Source organism: Mustela nigripes, chromosome 12 (genome assembly GCF_022355385.1).
Source record: "Mustela nigripes isolate SB6536 chromosome 12, MUSNIG.SB6536, whole genome shotgun sequence".
In the NCBI taxonomy this organism is placed as follows: Eukaryota; Metazoa; Chordata; class Mammalia; order Carnivora; family Mustelidae; genus Mustela; species Mustela nigripes.
Genome location: NC_081568.1, coordinates 120,955,179 through 120,978,333, shown reverse-complemented (window position 1 = coordinate 120,978,333; position 23,155 = coordinate 120,955,179). Strand labels below are relative to the sequence as shown.

At 32.2% G+C, this 23,155-nt stretch overlaps 1 protein-coding gene across 2 annotated transcripts in view; it reads left to right on the top strand.

Annotated features, from left to right (window-relative positions):
* The window catches only part of CHD1 (chromodomain helicase DNA binding protein 1), a 71,118-nt gene that overhangs the window by 36,876 nt on the left and 11,087 nt on the right, over window positions 1-23,155 (top strand). The window contains exons 14-32 of one of the 2 annotated variants that reach the window (XM_059418289.1): window positions 343-533; window positions 1,225-1,413; window positions 2,683-2,845; window positions 3,776-3,928; window positions 6,509-6,580; window positions 7,047-7,196; window positions 10,366-10,514; window positions 11,116-11,212; window positions 11,316-11,411; window positions 12,807-12,983; window positions 15,479-15,639; window positions 16,939-16,980; window positions 17,772-17,902; window positions 18,582-18,720; window positions 19,148-19,298; window positions 20,232-20,354; window positions 21,180-21,308; window positions 21,774-22,037; window positions 22,392-22,532. In XM_059418289.1, the coding sequence (XP_059274272.1) occupies window positions 343-533; window positions 1,225-1,413; window positions 2,683-2,845; window positions 3,776-3,928; window positions 6,509-6,580; window positions 7,047-7,196; window positions 10,366-10,514; window positions 11,116-11,212; window positions 11,316-11,411; window positions 12,807-12,983; window positions 15,479-15,639; window positions 16,939-16,980; window positions 17,772-17,902; window positions 18,582-18,720; window positions 19,148-19,298; window positions 20,232-20,354; window positions 21,180-21,308; window positions 21,774-22,037; window positions 22,392-22,532 (2,718 nt within the window). The remainder of the gene's footprint in view (window positions 1-342; window positions 534-1,224; window positions 1,414-2,682; window positions 2,846-3,775; window positions 3,929-6,508; window positions 6,581-7,046; window positions 7,197-10,365; window positions 10,515-11,115; window positions 11,213-11,315; window positions 11,412-12,806; window positions 12,984-15,478; window positions 15,640-16,938; window positions 16,981-17,771; window positions 17,903-18,581; window positions 18,721-19,147; window positions 19,299-20,231; window positions 20,355-21,179; window positions 21,309-21,773; window positions 22,038-22,391; window positions 22,533-23,155) is intronic. The other variant, XM_059418290.1, reaches the window with a different exon arrangement.

Genomic DNA, 23,155 nt, shown 5'->3' with positions numbered 1-23,155 from the left:
CTAAATTGACATTAATAGAGGCTTCCGCTGGCCTTAAGCTAAAAATCTTTTGTGAAAAATTTTAAATGATACTATTTTAATGATACAATTGTTTTTCTTTTTCCTTTTTGAATGTGTAAGCTAGTAAAAACTTTCATTTGCCTTTCTCTGTTTTCCAATGAGTGAATTCATCATCGAAGGAACTTTGTTTTGCATGTTGAGTTACTTTGAGGATTTCAATAAATCTTGAAATATATAATTTTTATTTGAAAAAAGTTTGCTTTTAATTTCAGTTTGCCTGAGTTTAGTAACTTGAATTTAATTTTTCTCTTAAAATGTTAACTGTGTTCTGTTCATTTTAAGGCATTCCTTGGAGGTCTAAATTGGGCATTTATAGGTGTAGATGAAGCACATCGATTAAAGAATGATGACTCTCTTCTGTATAAAACTTTAATAGACTTTAAGTCCAATCATCGTCTCCTCATTACTGGAACTCCTCTACAAAACTCCCTCAAAGAGCTCTGGTCTTTGCTACATTTCATTATGCCAGAAAAGTAAGATACGTTGGGATATATAGTTTTAATATTAGTTTTATATGTTACGCTTCACAGTAAAATAATTAATGTAGGTCATAAGGTCCATAAGAAGTTTTATTGCCCTAGAACATTAGATCACAGATTTTTAAGAAGGAAAATTAAAAAGGGAAGTGACATACAGCAGTTCATATTTCTAATATTTTTTCAGTTTTGTAAATAAGCAAGTTTAAGTCATGTGTAATAAATTACAACAGTTCATTTTGCCCATGTTCAAAATAAAATTCATTTGGAAAACTGAAACAGTATCCTTCTTAGTATTTAATAGGAGCAGTAATAACAATAATAATCCCTTTTTCTATATGAGGAAAACTAGAGTAGATAAAGGTCAGATAACTTGTTCAAGATGACAAATTCTTTTTTCAGAATTTTAAAATTCTTTGAGAAATATTATAGTGAAAATCCTGTATTTGAAAATACTTTAATTTTATTTAACATCTTTAACTCAAAGAGAATCATAATTTTATAAAACAGCTTTGTTTCACCTTTGGATACATGACAGATTTCTTGGAAAGAATGGTTCTTAGAAGTGACTAATAACAGCAAATCTCTTTTATTGAAAGTCTGTATTTTGTTTATATATGAGTACTCTCAAAAATCTCATATTCAATGACTTTTTTTCAGTAGTTCTTCCATTTCTTACATTTTTAAGGTTTTCTTCCTGGGAAGATTTTGAAGAAGAACATGGAAAAGGCAGAGAATATGGTTATGCAAGCCTCCACAAGGAGCTTGAGCCATTTCTGTTACGCAGAGTTAAAAAAGATGTGGAAAAATCTCTTCCTGCCAAGGTTGAGCAGATTTTAAGAATGGAAATGAGTGCTTTACAGAAACAGTATTACAAGTAAGCCGTAAACAGACCACGTGTTGGACATTTAATTCTAAATAACCCCCTGTAACCTTGTCTCATTGAAGTGTCCCCCCAACCCTGTAGTGTGTTCTTAGAGTAGTAACAATTGTTGAATTTTAGAATAGGTTTATTCTATAGGCTCTTAAAGCAAAGAAATTAAATGGCATGTTCAAGACCATGGGTAACCTAATACTAATCATGATTAATTGTGTTTCTCTGTTTTGTGCTCTGTTACCATATAGAGGGTTCTGTTAAGTGTTAATAATACTTACCTGTTAGTGATACTAAGGCATTATTTTGTAGTTATGATGATTATGTAATTGACAAATGTAGAATTTAAAATTTTAGGCCCCCTGTTGAGGAATATTAATCATACTTAAGATAAATTTGTATGTAAGATCTATACAATACTACTTCTACTTCAAAGAATCAAAAGGTAATATTTGTCCTAAAAGCTATTTAAACATTTAATTGCATAAAATGCACTGCTGTATACATGCATTTGGATTCTGAAAAATTTATTGCATGGTAAAAGCTGTAAGTACCATACATGAAAAGGAATATATTTTTTGCATGAATTAACCCTCGGGTTTGTTTTCAGCTCACAGACAGTCTTATTTTATCTCTAGCTATTCCCACTCCCTGCCCCCCCATATCATTCTGAGGCATATCAGTCATAAAATTGTTTCATGTCCTTTCCCAGACTAACCTTATAGAAAGGAAGAAAATAAAAGATGTTAGAAGACAAAGTATATTGTGGTGAGAGGAAATGTTATATAGTTACATAAATTGTTTGGACTGATAAAAATAACCACCCATAATTTTTCTACAAGTTGCATATATATTGTTTAATTGTAATTTAGAGAAGGCAATGTGGGTAAGCCAGGTATGCTCATGAGGTTTCTTACATGTCTATGTTTTGGTTGCCTAATGTAATAAAATTTGTAGGAAGGTTAATATAGATCATAGTTGATCCATTTTTGAAGTAACTTCGGGAGAAAAAGGATTAATACACTATACTCACTGTTACATTAAGCCTTTACTGTATGTTGCTCAGATAACAAGTTATGTGTTGTTTTCTCATTAATTTTATGAATGAAGTTAGTCTTGTGAATGGGGTTTGGTCCGTTGTATATCCAGTTGTGAACTTTGTAATGGTGCAGTTTTGCTTTGGTGCTTGATTATTTTTTCATGATTTTAGAATTCATCCTGGTAAGTATTGTGCTGAACCTCATTTTTGTGTTATTTTTTTTCTTTAAACAGATGGATATTAACTAGGAATTACAAAGCCCTAAGCAAAGGTTCCAAGGGCAGTACCTCAGGCTTTTTGAACATTATGATGGAGCTAAAGAAATGTTGTAACCATTGCTACCTCATTAAACCACCAGATAATAATGAATTCTATAATAAACAGGAGGCCTTACAAGTAAGGATTTTAAAATATTGTTACTCTGTGGTAAAACAAAATTCTAGAAATGCTTATTGCAGTTATAACTGAAAATGGTACAAGGCTTTAATGTTTTAGTTAAAATTTCTCTTTGGTTATGGTATAATTAAAGAATTTTTTTTTTAGTCTTTATAAAAAAAAGCCTTTAAAATGATAATTTATTCAATTTATTATTTTGATCATTTTCTAAAAATGGATTTGTATGGAGTAACAAGGTCTATCCAGCAGAAATCCCTTAATATATTCTTAATTGACAGAAATTCACTTCAGTGAATGTGCTGAATTTGTGATATGGCAAATGGTAGTCTTGAGAAAGACATCTTAACCTCAGGTTTTACCATAACTGTCACTTCTGGAAGATGGATGAGAAGTATGCAGAAGGCACAACTGCCATCCTACTCCAGCAGTGCTTTAAAGTCCTAGGTTCAGTGACTGATATGTATAAATTCAAATATGTTTTGTTATTGTTTTAAAACCTTTAGTTGCTTAGTAGCTGTTTCTTTCAGTATATTGTTTTTCAAAGATTTTTGGAGAAGTAGTTGTAATGACTAGCCAGTGAAGTGAAACTACTCCCCCCATCCCCTTACCTCCAAAACATGACAAAACCTAGGTGCTGAATGACAAGGAAAATCCTAGCTGGCGTAGATCAGAGTGATCCTAGAAAGGTCCTAGAAAATTTTGAAAACTGAAATAAACTATATTCCACCATTATAAAAACAATTTTGATTTCTAGAAAGGTCCTCGAAAATTTTGTAAACTGAAATAAACTATATTCCACCATTATAAAAACAATTTTGATAGCTTGCTGATTTTAAATAATTAAAGAAGATGAAGTATTAAGTGGAGTATTTATTTAATGTGATTGATTTTTTTTCACATGATGTAACATTTTTAATTTAATGTTTCTAGCACTTAATCCGTAGTAGCGGAAAATTGATTCTTCTTGACAAACTGTTAATTCGTCTAAGAGAACGAGGCAATAGAGTTCTTATTTTTTCTCAAATGGTGCGGATGTTAGATATTCTTGCAGAATATTTGAAATATCGTCAATTCCCCTTTCAAGTAAGCATTTCATTTTTTCTTTTTTGTTGACTTAAATTTTATCTGATTTTTTAAAAAATTTTTATCTGATTCTTGAGTGTATTCTACACAATTACCTTTGAAATTCTTCTGTATAGATTTTTATATAAACTGTACTTCTAAGATACTGTTATCTATTTTAAAAATTTCTATTTGTGGGGTGCCTGGTGGCTCAGTCAGTTAAGCTCTTGCATCTTGATTTTGGCGCAGGTCCTCTCATGGTCGAGATTGAGCCCCAAGTCAGGCTCTGCACTGGCTGTGGAGCCATCTACCTCTGCCTTTGCCCTCTCCTCTCTCTCTCTCTTCCTCCCCAGGTGGGGGGGGGATTTCTATTTGTTGTTATTCCTTTTTTTTCCTTTTTGACTTACATTTAGCAGCAAAGCAATTTTTCTTTTCTCTAATTTTTATTTTAATTCTGTACTTCTCTGCTCAAATCGAAATGGCCGGACTGTTACAGATTCTGAAGAATAATGTTCTTATAGTTACTCTGATTACATAGCTTGCTGAATAAAACTACAGATGACTCTAAGGAAGGTACTAAAGACCAAATGGTCTTATATTTCATTTATTCATTATTTATTTTGAAATCTATTCAGTATAATTGAAGCTAACATGAATGAGTGTTTAATGTTAAGAGACAGGTGCTAATCTCAGTACTTTCTAATAATTTGTTTAATCCTTATTTAATCCTTTATGAACAGTCCCTAGAACCTAGTGAACTTCAATCCTGTAACTAGTTAATGACATATATTTACTGCAGGAAATAAAACAGAAGCAGAATTATAAGGATGAATCTCAAGACATAATTCCTGCTCTGTTAGAATTTAAATCATAATGTGAGAGATAGATATTAAGCAGGTAATTATACATAAAAATAACATTACAACTCTGGTAATGTGCTTTGAAGGACAGGTTTTTGGTGATATGAACATGGTTGAGAAATAGTCATTCAGGCTAGGGGAAAAGTGGAACAAGTATCATTGTTTTTTGTAACAGCTTTATTGAGATGTAATTTCCTTCCCATGCAATTCATGCATTTAAAGTGTACAGTAAAGTGATTCTTAATATATGCACAGAGTTGGGCAGCCAACTGCACAATCTTAGAATGTTTTGTTCCCTCAAAAAGAAACTACCCTTCAGCTACCATCGTATTTCTCCTTATCACCCCTCTGTGCCCACCTCAACTCTCTCTTGGTTGTTTTTAGTCCAACTAGTATATGTACATGGTCAAATAAAACAATAGAGTAAAGAAGTGCTTGTTGTCAGCAGTTCTGTGCCCCTTATGCCTTCTCATTCCCAGATTAATTCCCAGAGAAAACTATCTTTACTGTTCTTTTGGTCTAGTTATATTTCAATAAATGATATAGCCACTGTATTTTAAAAGTTTACTAATTGCAATTGTTAATGAAAAGGAAACAAATAGCAGTATTTAAAATATATATTTTGAGGAGGTGTTTAGTAAGCACTCAGTATATATCCAATACTGAGCTAAGTGTTTTTACTGTTTTCTCTCACTGAATGCTCTGAATGTTGTGAGGGAAATATACTATTATGATCATTCCCTGAGAACGAAATGAACAAGGTAAAAAGTTAAGATCACTTGTCCAGGCACCGATGAATACTGAAGACACTCAAATGCAGGCTATTTGACTAGAACCCGTGGTGCCCCAAATCAGTGACTTTCATACTTAATCAGGGGGTTTTGGTGGATCTACCTCCCTCTTTCTTTCCCTCCCTTCCTTTATTTCCTTCCTTCCTTTCTCTCTTTCTCTATCTCTTTTTTTAAAAAAAAATTTAAAGTTTTTATTTATTAGAGAGCCTTCATGAGCAGGGAGGAGGGGCAGAGGGAGAGTGAGAAGCAGACTTCCTACTGAGTGCAGAGCTCATTGTGGGGCTCAATCCCATAAACCTGAGATCATGACCTGAGCCAAAGGCAGACACTTAACTGAACTGAACCACCCAGATGTCCCTGGATCCCGTTCTCAAGAGTTTTTGATTCAGTAGATCTGGAATGGGGCTCAAAAAGTTTGCATTTCTAATTTCTCCGGTGACATTGATGGCTGTTGGTCCGGTAACCACGCTGGACTTAATCAGCATTTATAAAAACTGCGGTCTGAAACCAGTTAATGGATCTGGGAGTCAATTTAATGAGTTGTACCAATATTTTGAAAAAATGAAATAGATTTTAATATATGAGAGTGTATCATGGTACATTGATTTCATGTAACTTGCTTTGAGTACACAGCTGTGTACTCATTCATATGTAAAGTGTATTTCTTACACTGAGACTCAGGTGAAATGGTAGCCATTGCCATTACTTACTGTTATAATCTGGGGAAATAGTTTTAGTGGTTAAGAGCACAGACTTGAGAGACAAAATGCCTGGACATTGTCTTCTCTCTTCTTAGGTACCTTATACTCTGTTACAGTCTTAGCAAAAGCAGTATAGCCTTTTCATACTTAATCTCATTGATTAAGTATCAGTGATTTTAATCTTGTTGATTTTAATATTTTAAAATATTTGATTTGGTTATATGCAGTATTTTGCTGTGTTCTTTCTAGAGATTAGATGGATCAATAAAAGGGGAGCTGAGAAAACAAGCTCTAGATCATTTTAATGCTGAAGGATCAGAGGTATGAATGCTTTTAAAATTGTGAATTATTTTAATCACTATTTTAGTTGTATGTGCTTTTTTTTAAAAAATCATATTGTTGTTACCCAGTTTTGCTTTGTGAGGTTTTTAAAAATCAATATTCTCTTTTTTAAATCTGAAGAATTTTACCCTTTCTTTATAATACTGTTTCAGCATAGGACAGTTAATTTGATTCAGAATAAATTAGCCCACTTTCATTTAGAATTTTTTAAATTTGGTGTATATTATTCCATGTATATTTGTATTTAAGAGTCTTGTTGACTGGTTTTGCTAGAGGTTTTTGTATTTTAGTATTTTTTAAAACTACTTTCTTAGTTTTATTGGTGAAATTCTTCTAAATTCAAAAAAATAAATTATTAAATTCTCTAATTAATTAATCAAGTCTCTAATTAATAGATCACAGTTTAGAAGAATTTAAAATCGAGCCTATTTATAATTCCTTACAGGATTTCTGCTTTTTACTTTCCACAAGAGCTGGAGGCTTGGGAATTAATTTAGCCTCCGCTGACACTGTTGTTATATTTGATTCTGATTGGAATCCACAAAATGATCTTCAGGCACAGGCTAGAGCTCATCGAATTGGGCAGAAGAAACAGGTATTTTTTTTTTTTTCTTTAATTTTACTTTTGTATTACATCAGTGTTTGGAAGTGATTTTGGTTTATCTTCCTGGTCAAGTCATTAGAACACAGTCATGTTGCTCTTTAACATGTAAAATACTAAGGAATTCAAATTTACCAAAAGAACAGCTGGCAGAATTGAAGTAACTGCCAAAATAGGTTTATGCCCTCTCTTTTAATCATACATTTTGTTTACAGCTATAGAGTATCAATTGTTTTTCATTTAAAACCTAAACTTCAAAATGTTTTTATTTTAACTACTGAAAGAGATTTTCTTTAGTATATTGCTACCTCTTTCTTAACCTGTATTTTATCCATTTGCCTATAAGATTGCAAAAAAGCCATTCTGATTTTATAGTTTTTATACAGCTTTCTGATACTGTTATATTAGGCCTTGAGAAAAACCACCTGTCATCATTCTGATGCCTTGTTCTTTGTATTTTAATTCATTTACCTACATCTAGAGTAATGCTTCTCAAACTTCTCCAAAGCAGGAGATAACAAACAATAGAAAGACTTATGGGCACATTTATACTGCCTTTTAAAGATTTCATGTTTTCTACTGAACAATTTGTCCATAATTTTAAATTGAAAAAATATTTTGCCCAAATAGTTCTCATAAAACTCTGATCAGAAATATATTATGCTTCTTTATGTAATTTTTTATACTCTGGAACAATATTGCATACCCCTAACTGAAAGCTTGTATTTACAGTAGTGGTTCTTAACATCATCAGACCCAGTGACTACTTTTACGACCCAGTGACTACTTTTACATCAGCTGTTTTTAGCACCTCCTTTCCCTTGAATTGAATGCATGAATTTGAAAATAATTTGAGTGCCCTAATAGCAATTTAGGTAGAAAAACAACAGCAACCCAAAACCTTTTTAAAAAATACGTATTTTAATATATAGAGCTACACATATGGGAAAATAAGAGCAGAACTCATTCTCCATTGGAAGTACCAAGGAAGGAAAGATCCAGGGGTATGTTGGTGCATAAGGGAATAGAAATTAATATTAAAATTAGGTCATAACACTTACTTGCACATTATAAAGAGAGGTGCACTTGAAGTAGGGATAATAGCATGCCAAGATAAATTACAGACTGCCGGAGAGGAGATGGTGAGGAAGTAAGGTAATCTTATAAGTGAGCTGGACCTTGTGAATAGTCCAATTAGACCTGTTTTATGAATGAGATGGGGCATAGTGGTTAATTGCACTAAACCTTCCTGTATTGAAATCCTTAACACATGGCTGGACTCATTCCATTTATACTACTTAGATACTAATTAAAGGCCACCACATTTTCCAATAGGTGATAGAAAATAAAGGATACATTAGAAGAACCAGTTAGATAAAATACTATAGAAAGTTGCATGGTAGACCTTTGGGAAGAATATCTGAATAAGATCATGAAATGATGGTAACACAGATTTCTTACATTTATGTTACAAAACTTTTAAAAAAATGTGATATAAACATAACTATATTTTTAAATATAATTTAATTATCATTTAACACATTTAAAATATATAAATATGGGTACATATTTTTATTAATGATTATTGAGCTGTATTTATTATTTGACTATTGGTGTATTATAATAAAATTGCTTCCTGTTCCTGGGTGTTTTTTATTTTTTAAATTTTTATTTAAATTCCAGTTAACATGCAGTATATTATTAGTTTCAAATGTACATTATAGCGCTTGAACTCTTCCATACAACACGTGGTACGCCTTATTACAACAGGGGCCCTCCATAATCCCCATCACCTGTTTAATGCCCCACCCACATCCCCAAGGTGGTAACTATCAATTTGTTTTCTGTTGTTAAGAGTCTCTTTCTTGGTTTGCTTCTCTTTTCCCCTATGATCATTTGTTTAGTTTTTTTTCAAATTCCACATATATGTGAAATCAAGCACGTGCCTGTGGCTTTACTAGTATTTGGTTCTAAATCTGACACAAGGTATTTCATATCTCTTATTAAATATTTATATACAACAACTACAAAATGAGTATAGATGAGTAATACAGATGCATTTTATTGGTGACACCAGTACTATACACATTTGGAAATAATTTTTGACAGAGATCTAAATAAAATGATATCCTGTTATCTACTGATTTATGCAGTAGTTAAAATGCTGGGAAAAAAAGTGTGTGAATTAGAACTTCATTAAAACTCTTACTGTTTACCTTAAAATGGAATCAAATTTAGACTCAAAATAATTTAAAAGTTTTTAAAAATCATATATAAGACTTGAAAGACTCAAGATACTTTTTCTTTGTGCCTGAATGTCCAATGTCTCAGGTCCCTCTGCTCTAAAGTACTGGTAAACCTACCTGATGATTTCGAAAACTATGAAAATGTCCCCATAAATTTTCAGAATATCCCTATATGGTCCTACTGTTTATATAGAACTGCTGGTTTTGAGAAATAGGGCAAAATATCTACACATTAATTTTTGTTTGTTTTGGAAAGCTTTGTCTTATGGCAGGGTTTCATCATTAACATGGGAAATGATTCACAGAATTTTGGATTATATGAAATATGAAATATTAATCAGAATTAACATAACTGATGTAAATTATCATATGTTTACCACTTTTTCCCACCTTTTTTTTTTGCTAAAAAATAATTTAAAAATTACTGTCATTGCTTTTATTTACTTATTTATTTTTAAATATATTTCTTAAAGATTTTATTTAGTTATTTGAGAGAGAAAGAGATCACAAGTAGCTGTAGAGGCAGGCAGAGAGTGGAGCGGGAAGCAGGCTCCCAGTGAGCAGAGAGCCCAATGTGGGGCTCAGTCCCAGGACCCTGAGATCATGACCTGAGCTGAAAGCAGAGGCTTTAACCCACTGAGACACCCAGGCGCCCCATCATTGCTTTAAAAAAAAAAAAAAGTAAGCAAATAAAATCTCCTGACCAAAGTATAAGGACACAGCCTCAAAATAATCTTTAAATTGAAGAAGTTTAGCTGTTATATATATTGTTTTTTTTTGTTTTTGTTTTTGTTTTAATTTTGACCAGTGAAAATTTCACGTAGGATGAGCTTTCCTCTATGTAGAGTATTTGGGTGTTCGTTAGCAAGTGAATCCTTTTTACTACATTTTATGTTTCATCATGCGTTTCTTTACAGGTGAATATTTATCGTCTAGTTACGAAAGGATCAGTTGAAGAGGATATACTTGAAAGGGCCAAAAAGAAGATGGTTTTAGATCACCTTGTAATTCAGAGAATGGACACAACTGGGAAGACAGTACTGCATACAGGTTCTGCCCCCTCAAGGTAGTTAGTTACTTTCATTTTTTTTTTTTTTAAGATTTTTTTCGGTTAGAGAGAACATGAATCTGGGGCAGGGGAGAAGAGAGGCAGAGGGAGAAGCAGACTTCCCGCTGAGCAGAGAGCCTGATGACACGGGGTTGTATCCCAGAACCCTTAGTTCATGACCTGAGCCAAAAGCAGATGCTTAACCAACACTGAGCCACCTAGGCGCCCTGGTAGTTACTATAATATTTAAAAAAAAAAAAAAGTAGACTCATTTTACACTCATTTTCCTGAAATGTTACATAGTACAGGCAGATCTTTGATGTATCATATTTAGTATTGTAATTCTTCAATTCTTTAAAGCACTGGAGTAATTTTTAATCAAAAGCATACATTCAGTACTGATTTCACCACTCAAGTTTTATAAATCTTGGGGAGAAATTCCTTTAATTTCCAGGTTTCAAGTTCTTATCTTTTAAAATAAGTGATCTTATAGTACTTCACATGTCTAACTCTGTCATAACTTACATAAAGTTGACTGTGTCAATAATGAATGAAAGTGCAGTGCAAATACTAAATTGTTAACTGTTAATATTAAGCATTTTTATTTGGCTTTATTTAGTTCTACTCCTTTCAATAAAGAAGAATTATCAGCTATTTTAAAGTTTGGCGCTGAGGAACTTTTTAAGGAACCTGAAGGAGAAGAGCAAGAGCCCCAGGTAAAAAAAACTTTCCTCAAAATGTGCCATTTCATTAAACTTATGAAGTATATTTACTTCAAAATATATTAAAGTGTACTTAAAGATTTCTTTCTAATTATAGGAAATGGATATAGATGAAATCTTGAAGAGGGCTGAAACTCATGAAAACGAACCAGGCCCTTTAACTGTAGGAGATGAGTTGCTTTCCCAGTTCAAGGTATATTTTCTTTCTTTTTAATTTTTCCTTCAAATTATCTAAATTGAGAGGGAGTGATTATTTTTTTGTCATCTCATGTTTTATTAATCTCTTTATTAACAGTGAACATAATTTCTTATGATTTTTGTCTTAAAATTTGCTATGTGTTTGAAAATTTTTCTCCCTTATTTTGAGAAACCAGTAGCAACTTGTTTTGAAAAGGACCAAATCATTTATGAATAGGTACATTTAGTGGAATGAGGAGGGCTGTTATTAGCTGTTATTAGCTTCTAAAAAAGTGCTTGGCAAATAGCATATCCTCAAATATTTGGGTAAATGAGTGAACATGGTCTCTAATGGAGATTTCTGTGATGGAAGGCTTTTAGCTAATGTTTGTTGGAGCAATTTTTGACATTAGATTGTTAAGCATTGTCACACCTCAGAAAACTCAAGTTAATCAGTCCATGTAAGCAATGAGCTCCTATAAGTACTTATAAATACCCCTGGTCTGGTAAGGGCTAAAAGGTTGCCAGGAGTCCTAAAGCAGAGTAAGTCAGCCAACCTCATAGAGTAAGCTGTTTAGAGTAAAGAAGAAAGTTCCTCGGTAGCCATAACCCTAGAACTGAGGGTTCTAAGAAGAGCAGTTCAGTTTGTGTCATTTGTTCATTCAACAAATATTTATTGCATTCTCTCTCTCTCTCAAATAAATCTTTAGAATAAAGACATGAAAGGATGAACACTGTTTGTAGTATCATCTCTTAACACAGGATAAGCATGGGTTTTTTCATCCAGTTTTTGTAAGTTTTATGTGCCACTATTGGCAGTTAGCTTTAATGAATTCATTCTGTGTACCAGTCTTCATAGTTCCTTCAGTATATTATTTAATCTTCACAAAAGTTAGTGAGCTCTTTCTATTCCTTTTTTTTTAACATTGAAGAAACCAGGAACCCAAGATAACCGAAGGTTATCTATGGACCCAGAGTTCTTTTTGTCTTGTTAGTAACTCTTTGTACTACTTTTATGATCATAAAAATAAGAATATTGGTTTGTTCTATAGCGCTTTGTACTTAATGGGCTGGTGTGCTATTTTCTGCAAAAGATGATTTAGCATGTTACTATAAATTATATTGTTGGTCTGTCAACTGATTTTGTTGAGCAGCAGGACAAAAGAGAATCATTCTATAAGTCTTTTGGTTTATTCTACTTTGACCTAAAAAAAAAAATAACAAATAATAAAGAATATAGATAGCTTAGCAGTCATTTTTATTTAATCCATAGTCGTATTCATTATCCTGAGGATATTTAGGTTTTATTGCCTTATTCTAGTATATCACTCCCTCTCCCCTAAAATGCAAAATATAATTTAAGGATGAGTTTTTCTTTAATGCTTATTCTGTTAAAATTCTGGAATTTAAGGTTGCCAACTTTTCAAATATGGATGAGGATGACATTGAGTTGGAACCAGAAAGAAATTCAAAGAATTGGGAAGAAATAATTCCAGAAGATCAAAGAAGACGATTAGAAGAGGAAGAAAGACAAAAGGAACTTGAAGAAATTTATATGCTTCCAAGAATGAGAAACTGTGCAAAACAGGTGATCTTTTAATTTAAAAGATTATGTCTGTTGTTGTAAGGATATTCATACCTGGACTGATCTGGTTTTGTTTATAAAGCATGCTGGTCCATTGTTTCCTTTTGTAGTATTTCATCTGATTTAATAATTCTTGTCTCATAAAATAAGTTGGAACGTGTTCACCCCTCCTCTGCTTTTGGGAAGAATCTGTATAGAATTGGTATCCTTCATTAAATGTTCGGCATTATTTGTCAGGAAAACCATCTAGGCTTGGAGTTTTCTTTGTTAGAATTTTTAACTCTAAGCTCTTTTATAAATACAGAACTATTTACAATATTTCTTTCTTGAGTGAGTTTAGCAGTTTGTTTCTTTTAAGGAATTTGTCCATTTTATCTAGATTGTTGAATTTATGGACATGAAGTTATTCATAATATTCCCCCCCAAAAATCATCCCTGGTTTCATTATTTTTTCTGTTTCAGTTGATTTCTGCTCTTTTTTACTTTTTGCTTTGCTTTACTTTGCTCTACTGTTTTTAGTGTCTTAAGATGTATTCTTAAGAATTTAATCAAAACCTTCCTTTTATAATATTATCAGTGTTTAATGTAAACTACAAGTTTCCCTGTAAGCACTGTGTTTTTTTTTATTCTTGCAAATTTTGATACCTGTTGTGTTCTCATTTTCATTCATTTCAGAGTATTTTCTAATTTGCCTTAGGAAGTACTCTTTGACCCGTAGGTATTTTTTTGTTGGTTTATTTTTGTTCTTTTTTGTTGTTACAGAGTTTAATTTAATTTACAAATATTTGGGAGATATTCTGATTATCTTTGTTACTGATTTCTCATCAGCATATCTTGTGTGATGTGAATTTTTAAGTTTATTGCTGTTTATTTTATGACCCAAATGAAGAAAACAGGAGATTTTAAATAATGGTAACGGGGTCATGCCAGGTTACATGAGATCCTGCAACAAAAGGAAAGAAACTTTAATACTAGATTTTTTTTTTGTTTGAGTTAACTTTTGTTTTTTAGACTATTCAATTACAAGATTATTTGTCTTGATTACTGAGCTTTTTTGGTGCCTCCTTAAATTTTGAGTTTGAGGCAAATGAGGGAATTGCTTAGTCATTGTTCTGCTATCCTTCCCCCAGGGATAGAGTGTTTTGTTTTCTTTTTCTTTTCCTGCAACTGTATTGTGTCTTTTGGTGAGGTGCCCAGTGAGATGCCCTCAGTGCCCTCAGTGCGGAGAAAGCTACTCCTGTTCTCCAAGCCATCATCTGGAAAGAAAGTTTTTTCTTATCTCCTGCCCAGTGTTACTCATGAGCACCTGTTGGGAATTTTGCAGAGGAATGTCTGAGAGGGGGTGCAAGTTGTATTCTCCATGCCTTTCATTTCCAGGGATCCTATACTCTCATAGTCACCCAAACGAAGCCTTTAGCAAATTTTAGCTAGCTTCTTTTGCCTGCTTATAACTCCTGCTTTTCACAGGCGAACCAATGCTCAAGTTTCTTCTTTTCTTAAAACTCTGCTGTATTTCCTTATATTTTAGACTATTAGATTGCCTTGTGATTGTGTAAGAGGGGTTAGGATTTTGTAATTGAGATTTGTTGTTAGGATTGGGGCATCCTATCAATAGGCAGAAGTGGAGCCAAAAAAAAAATATGTCTTTGGTCTGAAAGTGACATGTATGTAGTTTCTTGTTAGTGTTTATTTCTGCCAACCCCATGATGATTTCCTTTTATAGTACACAGGAAGCACAGCATTATATTGCTTCTTGTGAAAGGATGAAAGGAGCTTAGAATGAGGAAGAACTGACTACTGTCTTGACTTTAAGTTAGCTTTCAGCATATTAGGGGTTCAGAAAATGCACTGTGACTTTAGAAAAATTCCAGAGAGTTATAAAGATACATTTTGATATTTCTGTTAAATAACTGGTGTTAGAAATACTGTTGCTTTAATTCTTATTTTAAAAAAATTACCATTGAGGTTGTTTAATTCTGTGTTTATGCTATTTGATTAATCGCTTATTAATAATTTTTCTCATTTTTACAGAAGAACAATTTTGGGGGCCCCTGGGTGGCTTAGTTGGTTAAGCATCTGACTCTTGGTTTCTTCTGAGGTCATGATGTCAGGGATTGTGAGATCTGGCATCAGAGCCTCATTCTCAGCAGGGAGTCTGCTGGAGATTCTTTCTCCCTCTTCTCTCCCCCTCCCCTTCTCACATGTGAGCGTTCTCTCTCTCTAATCAATCTTTAAAAAAAAAAAGACAATTTTGTATTTTCTTTCTAAGAGTGTTTTAAAAAATGTTTGGGGCCGTTAATAACTCTTGGTCATTAACCTGCCATGTTTTTCTCTGTTTTGTTGGCTTTTTTAGTTTTATTTATAGAAAAATTTTTGATATACAGACATTTGAATTTGTTAATTCTCTTAATCTTTTCTTTTGTAATGTTTTCTTTGCTCTTAGAGTTAGAAGGCTTCTTTAGTCTAAGTTAGGATAAATTTTTGTTTTCCAATTCCAGATTAGTTTTAATGGAAGTGAAGGGAGGCGCAGTAGAAGTAGGAGATATTCTGGATCTGACAGTGACTCGATCTCAGAAAGGAAAAGGCCAAAGAAACGTGGAAGACCACGGACTATTCCTCGAGAGAATATCAAAGGATTTAGTGATGCAGAAATTAGGCGGTAAGATGACACAAGACTATATTACTTCAACTTGCTTTTATTAGAAGGTGAAATTTAAATGTACAAATTTCCATAATTTTCAAAATTAAAATGAAGGTTTTAGAGGAGGCAAATATATGATAATTGTGTAGGAATTGGATGGTTCTGCTTTTGGGTCTTCATTATAGCTATGGAAAATAAAGTTTGGTATCTAATCTCTGCATGTTATTTATTGTTAGTCTACTTAGACTGCTAAATTTTTTTAGTTTTATTAATGTGGTTCGGAATAGTGACCCTTTTGAATAATGAGTGTATATTTTAGTACATCGTAAAATTTTTTCCTGCATTTATGACTCCCAACATTACTATTTTTATGTGGGACTACTTTAGTTCCATATTTTTCTAGTTTTTTTTAACACTGAGGAGGTTTGCTTTTTGAAAGTAGCAATGTTAAAAGCATTTCTGATATGTCCAAGTAAGAATTGAGGTAAGATAGTCATGTAGGATAAATTACAGTTTTCTTTTAAAATATGTTTTTCTTTATATACATTTATATAAGGGGAATGGGATATCAGCCTGCTTTTGTTTATGTAATATTTTTGCTTATGAAATTTGTAAAAAGGTTTGCTTATTGTTATATTTTGAGAGTTTGTTATTTCTTTCAAGCCATTTTAACTCTTTTCTTTTAAATCATAGACCTGACCGATAAAGTTCTTCCTCATTCTTTCTACCAGAATACTAAATATGTTGTTAGATTTTATTAAGGGTACTTTTATGACCACCTGATTTGCTGGACTTTCTGTCTTTAGTTGAAGAACATTTCAGCTTCTACTTTTCCTGGATATTTTCCCTCATCCATCAACCACTTGGTAGCTTTGTTCTTAAGTAAAATTTTTATTTTCCATTGTTGGTATTATACCATACATCTGAAATAAAGCTATTATTCAGTAATCTTTTATCAATACTTGGAATGTGAAGGAGGTGTAGTATGGTTGATAATTCTGGACATAACTTCCTGTGGTAGCCTTGAACTTGTCTTGTGAAAATAATAAAGTAATTTCTAAAATAAAATTTAGCTTCTATTGTTTTATTTATATTGGTTTCTAAACATCATGCTGGGTGTTAAAATATGTCTTGTCTTACTTGGTATATATTAATGTTTTAACATTTTTGTCTTTAGCATAGTTTCTTCATTTGTGTTAATAGTAACAGTGCCCTGAATTGATTTTTGCACTAACAGCTGTTTTCTTTTTTCTGTATATTTATAAATCTATTTTTTAATGGATAACACATTTAAACCAAACATTTATTTTCTGTTAGGTTTATCAAGAGTTACAAGAAATTTGGCGGCCCTCTGGAAAGGTAAATATTTCATTCTTGGAATCACAGGACGTGTGTTATGTTCTTTCAGCTTTATTTACATATATTATTATTGGCTTTAACTACTTCATTAAATTTGCTTAAAAATCATTTACAAAGTTTTCCTAATTATAGTTCATGCTTAAAATTTAGTTTATCAGGACAGGGGTGTGTGTGTGTGTGTGTGTGTGTGTGTGTGTGTGTGTTTAAGTTAATGGTTAATCTCAATAATTGTTGGTGACTTGAATATTCTTTGTCCTTTGTTGTAGAAGGCCCAATGTCTGAATATATAGTGGCAAAGACTCAAATTGGCTCAATTCTATTTTTTCTGTCCAGAACTCCCTCTTAAAGATATTTTCTGTTTTATTTTGGATATTTAGAGTTACTCTATTTATCAAAAAAAGTCCACATATAATTGGACCTGTCCAGATCAAGCCTGTGTTCAAGGGTCATCTTTATTACAATGTTTAGCCCCTTTAGAATTTAAAATCTGATCGGTTATGAAAAGCTTTTATAGAATCATTATATAATCTTCAAGTTGGAAGCATACCATTTTTTTATAATGAATTTGTTAACTTTATTATTCTTGAATAAATGCATAAATAAATTGTTTTCCTGCCAACTTTTTAAATTTGAACTCCTTTTTTATGTATCTTGTGCCATTTATGTGAACTAGACTTTTTAGGGCATGTAGAGTGACATGTAGAGGTTAAGGTAGAGTGAAACTACTGTGTCTTAAATGCTACCACTTTATTCTCCATATTTACCTGAAAATTGTATTATTTCATTAACAGATTAGATGCAATTGCTCGGGATGCTGAATTAGTTGATAAGTCAGAGACAGACCTCCGGCGATTAGGAGAATTGGTGCATAATGGTTGCATTAAAGCTTTAAAGGATAATTCTTCGGGAACAGAACGAACAGGTAATATTAAAGTGAGAGTGATTTAAAAAGAGAGATAAATGGAAGTTTCAAATAATGCTTTTACTGAGTTAGGAGGGTATTTACCTATTCTTAAAAGATGCTTTGAAAAACAAAGCAGGACCATACTGGGTAATAGGAAATGGGTAACAGAATTGTATTCTTGAAAGCAGTAGATTCTCTTTGTCTGATGTATTCTAACTAATTGGTAACATCAGAGGTTTCTGTATTTTTAGTATAGATGGCTGGGAAAAGGTAGTGTGCCTATGTGATAATGGCTTTGGGCATAGTTCTTTAATTATGCTTATTTTGTAATTTACTTACATGAAAATATTTAGCTAAGATTTAGTAATGTATACTGAAAAAAATTATGCTTAGAACACTTATTTAGAAGGTAAGAGTATTAATAGATGTATCCTGTGCAATTGATAAAACATTTATGGAAATACTTTCTGTGAAATGCTTTCTTTGAATCCATATCTGCTTTATTGTAATCTCTATAGTATGTACTTAAAAATCTTGTGAAATTTAAGGTTTGCAGCAAGTGCCACCCCTCAGTAATATAAATAAGTAATACTTATAAATACAGTTAAATAGTAATGCTTATTAATATAAGTAATAGCATATCTTTGTATTTTGTAGAATTGTATATTTCATTTTTTTATGTCTTAAAAAAATTAAGGTGGTAGACTTGGAAAAGTGAAGGGTCCAACATTCCGAATATCAGGTGTACAGGTGAATGCCAAGCTTGTCATCTCCCACGAAGAAGAATTAATACCATTGCACAAATCCATTCCTTCAGATCCAGAAGAAAGAAAGCAGTGAGTTGTTTACTTTATCCATTGTAAATTATTTGTTGTTATTCAATAATTCGAATTTGTATATTTGTTATAAAAGTCTTATGTCATTGGCTAGTTTGAATGACATGTTTTTAAAAATAAATAAGGCATAGTATTTTGAAGTTCCAATAACTCAAATATGTCCTTCAAAATTAATTTTTAATATGGCAGTTATAGGGGCACCTGGGTGGCTCAGTGGGTTAAGTGTCTGCCCTCAACTCAGGTCATGATCCCAGGGTCCTGGGATCGAGCCCCGCATTGGGCTTTCTGTTCAGTTGGGAGCCTACTTCCTCCCTCTCTCTCTGCCTGCCTCTCTGCCTACTTGTGATCTCTGTCTGTCAAATAAATAAATAACATCTTAAAAAATATATATGGCAGTTATAAACTTGAAAGTGGTTATTTGATACAGGTATACTATCCCATGCCACACAAAGGCAGCTCATTTTGATATAGACTGGGGCAAAGAAGATGATTCCAATTTGTTAATTGGTATCTATGAATATGGATATGGAAGCTGGGAAATGATTAAAATGGATCCTGACCTCAGTTTAACACACAAGGTACTTATATATTTCTTGTTTCTGTTGACTACTGATACTGAATTAGATTTTTGCTTTTAAATTATGTTAGAAATAAACTCAATTGATAGGAAACCAAGGTTCCAACTAGCTGTATGACCTTGGCTTCTTGGTTTTCATGAAGGGGTTGAATTTGAATGTCTCAGATTTTGCTTTACCTCTGAAATTATATTTTTTTATTAAGGCATAGGTTTATTTTTCTTCATATTACTAGGTTTAAAGTAAAATTCTCATTCTGTCATATTATTCAAGAGCAAAATGATTTTCTTAAAATTATCAATGTTTAGGGGTTTTAGTGATTTGATACTACCACAACTAAAATCATTTTTTTGCCTAGACTGGAAAACACTGGAAGCATTGCCTTATTATCATATATCTTTTTATATTTTACTTCTTCACAGTCACTTTTGATATTGGTGTTGTATCATTTGCTATCTGTGAAGCCAAACTGGAATAGCTTAAATTCCTAATGTAAAAATTTCTTCAGAGCACATGCTTTGGGTCACATACATAGCTGATACATTGTATTTGGTGAATTTTTGTATACTTTATAGTTAAATATACTGTTACTAAGAGAGGGAAGAAATCTAAAAATAATGTTTAATAACACTGGATGCTAAATATACTTGGACATTTGAAAGAAATTTCTAACCTCACACTTTATATCATTATTTTGAATGGAGGGTTTTTTTTTTCATGTATTTATTTAGAACTCATTCCCAGGCAAATGAAATCTTTGCTATGGTGTAGGTATAAATAAAAAAATGTATTTTGCATTCTTACTGCATTCAAACTTTAACAGTTATAACTTGCAGTGAATTATGTGTTTCTTTAAATGTGTAAGCCTTATATATAGGCAATAAATTTCTCATATTATTTATTAAAAGCAATCTGAAAAAATTAATTTCTTTCCAGATCCTTCCAGATGATCCTGATAAAAAACCACAAGCAAAGCAATTGCAGACACGTGCGGACTACCTCATCAAATTACTTAGTAGAGATCTTGCCAAAAAAGAAGCTCAGAGGCTTTCTGGTGCAGTAAGTTAATTTAGATGCTTAAAGAGCAGTTCACTTTTCAGTAAGATAAATTTAGTTTACTGAAAGTCCTAGATATCTGAGGCTAATATGACCTTATAAGTGTATTTTTCTGTAATTTGATAACTTTAATTGCATTTGATGACATTTTGCCCTAAGTTTTCTCTGCATTCCTGTTAAAACTGCTATGTCCTTTTTTCAGAAGTGGGATCCAGGTTTTTTCCCCTAATGTTTGGATAGGTACTGGGGGCAAGCTGTTTCAAGTAGTGTACTTTTTAAGAGATCAGGCCTCTATTACTCTTTTATTTGGTCGTATTGGAGAGCTAAAGGTACAGCATAAAGAACACTGAGCTTATTTATTAGGGGCAGGGGGTCCAAAATAGTAGGAAAAATACACTGAAGAGGAGGTGATTAGAAACTAACAGCCTTTAACCATTTGCATTATATCCACAATGTCAGTAACTACCTATGTACCAATAAAAATATTTGTAATGCTATCTCTAGTAGGATCAAATTTAGTTTAAGATAATAGTAATTTAGGAAGGTGAAAAACCTTCCTTCTGTTTCTTTCAACTTCTGCTTTTCTCTAATCCTTTTTTAAGGGAATAATTAATTGTCGTTAGTTCCTGTTATTCATAATATGTACTTGATTCATTAAGTTATATCACTTTTGTTGATTTTCTAAGACTGGTGTAGCATATTGTGATTAGACTAAGGATTGGGTTGGAATATCCATTCTTTTAGCTTTTTAGATTTAGTATTCAAGAATCTTTTTTTTTTTTTAACTGAATCTGTGGATTTGGTTAGAATAAAAATAATTATTTTTAGGGAGGGTCAAAGAGGAGAAAAGCAAGAGCTAAGAAGAATAAAGCAATGAAGTCTATAAAAGTGAAAGAAGAAATAAAGAGTGACTCTTCACCCCTGCCTTCAGAGAAGTCCGATGAAGATGATGAAAAGGTAAGAATGTGTTTTAGAAGGATATTTATAATATCTAATATATTTATATTTATATTAGAAAGGTACATAGCATGCTTTAGTATACTTAATATTTAAAATTTGAACTAAGACCTGAAATTTTACTTTAAGGTACTAAAGTTCCTTATTTGTAGTTCATTACATGGTCTCATGTATGAAACAGAATTCTACCCATGACTAAGAGGGATAGAGCAGAGGTCCTTCCTTTTTAAACATTTGCCGTTTAAATGAGGTTCTGTTTCCTTTCATTTTATTTTGAATTTTGAATGGGACTGGTTTACTTTAGTTTTTATAGGAAGGTGAACATTGCATGTATCATTATTAACGGGATTCTGGGTTATTTCTTTCTGAATCCACGTACATGCAATCCATAGTCTTGCAAAGAAAAGAAATTAGTCTTTGTCAAGATTTGGTTAGTAATACATTGGCCATACTTGCCCTTTTCAGGATGAGATCACTTCTGTGAAACATCCAAATAAAAAAATTAAAACAGAAAGAGACAGTGAAGAAAGACCTGAGCCAGATGTTTTTATAAAGAAGGAATCAGAAGAAAAGAGGGAAGCAAAAGAAAAAGAGAATAAAAGAGAACTTAAAAGGGAGCTAAAAGAAAAAGAGGATAAGAAAGATATAAAGGAAAAAGATTTTAAAGAGAAAAGAGAAAACAAAGTAAAAGAAGCTATACAGAAAGAAAAAGACATAAAGGAAGAAAAGGTATGCAAATCATAATATAAACTTAGAAAGTGACACAATCAGCATATTTACATTTTAGGAAAATAAATTGCCTATCATCCCAAATTAGCGTGAATAACCAAGTCCTTTAAAAATACATATGGGTATCTAGAAAAGGAGAAAAAATTTTTTTTGTTTGTTTGTTTTTAAAGCTTTACCTATATGGTAACTTTACAGAGTGGATCCATTTTTGGTTTCCCAGAAAGATAAAATAGAGTGTGGAATGTGAACAAATCACTGTAGAATAAAGTAATACAGTAATTGTCTTGTGGAAGTGTTAATCATTTTACCTTTGTTTTTGTTGGACTTTTGTTTTTATTTTCTCTTTTTCTTTAGTTGAGCGAATCCAAGTCTGATAGCAAGGAAAGATCCAAGAAATCTTCAGTGTCAGATGCTCCAGTTCATATCACTGCAGGTGGTGAACCAGTTCCCATATCTGAAGAATCTGAAGAGCTAGATCAGAAGACATTCAGCATTGTAAGTAGTAGACTTGCTGGTTATTAGTAAGAATTCATACAGTATTTTAATTGGCAATTTTATCTTCTGGAGCTTTTAATTTAGAAGTGTATTTGAATTGGGTAGTACTACAGTTCTGATTGATAAAGGCAATAGATTTGAATTTTGAAAGTTTTCTTAAATTTAGAATTAACTTGGAAAAGCTCTATAATAAAAACTTTAAGGAGAGGCATTTAGGGAATGCTTGGAGCAAACTTTTTTCCCTTCAGCTTTAGAATTGTAAACTTCTCTGTTCCTGTACCTTTTATCTTTGTAACATTGCTTCTTATCTATAGAATAGGACTAGCTTTTTTTCCCCCATCTTTTATAGAACAGTATTCTTAGAAAGTACAAAAAAAAAACAATTAGTGAAATTATTTCATTAGAAAAGTGAAAATAAGGGGAAAATGCAAAATGTAAGCCCCATTGTATTACTAGATTTAGTAGACATAAAATTACATTGTCAGATTCATAGAAACGTTTCTAAAATCTCTGCCTATTCCTTCTTGTGAACTAGTACAGTTTCATAGACCACTTTAACTAACAACTTGGCTAAGAAATACTGGGTTTACATGCTGTCATGCTTTTATATTCATCAAAGTCCC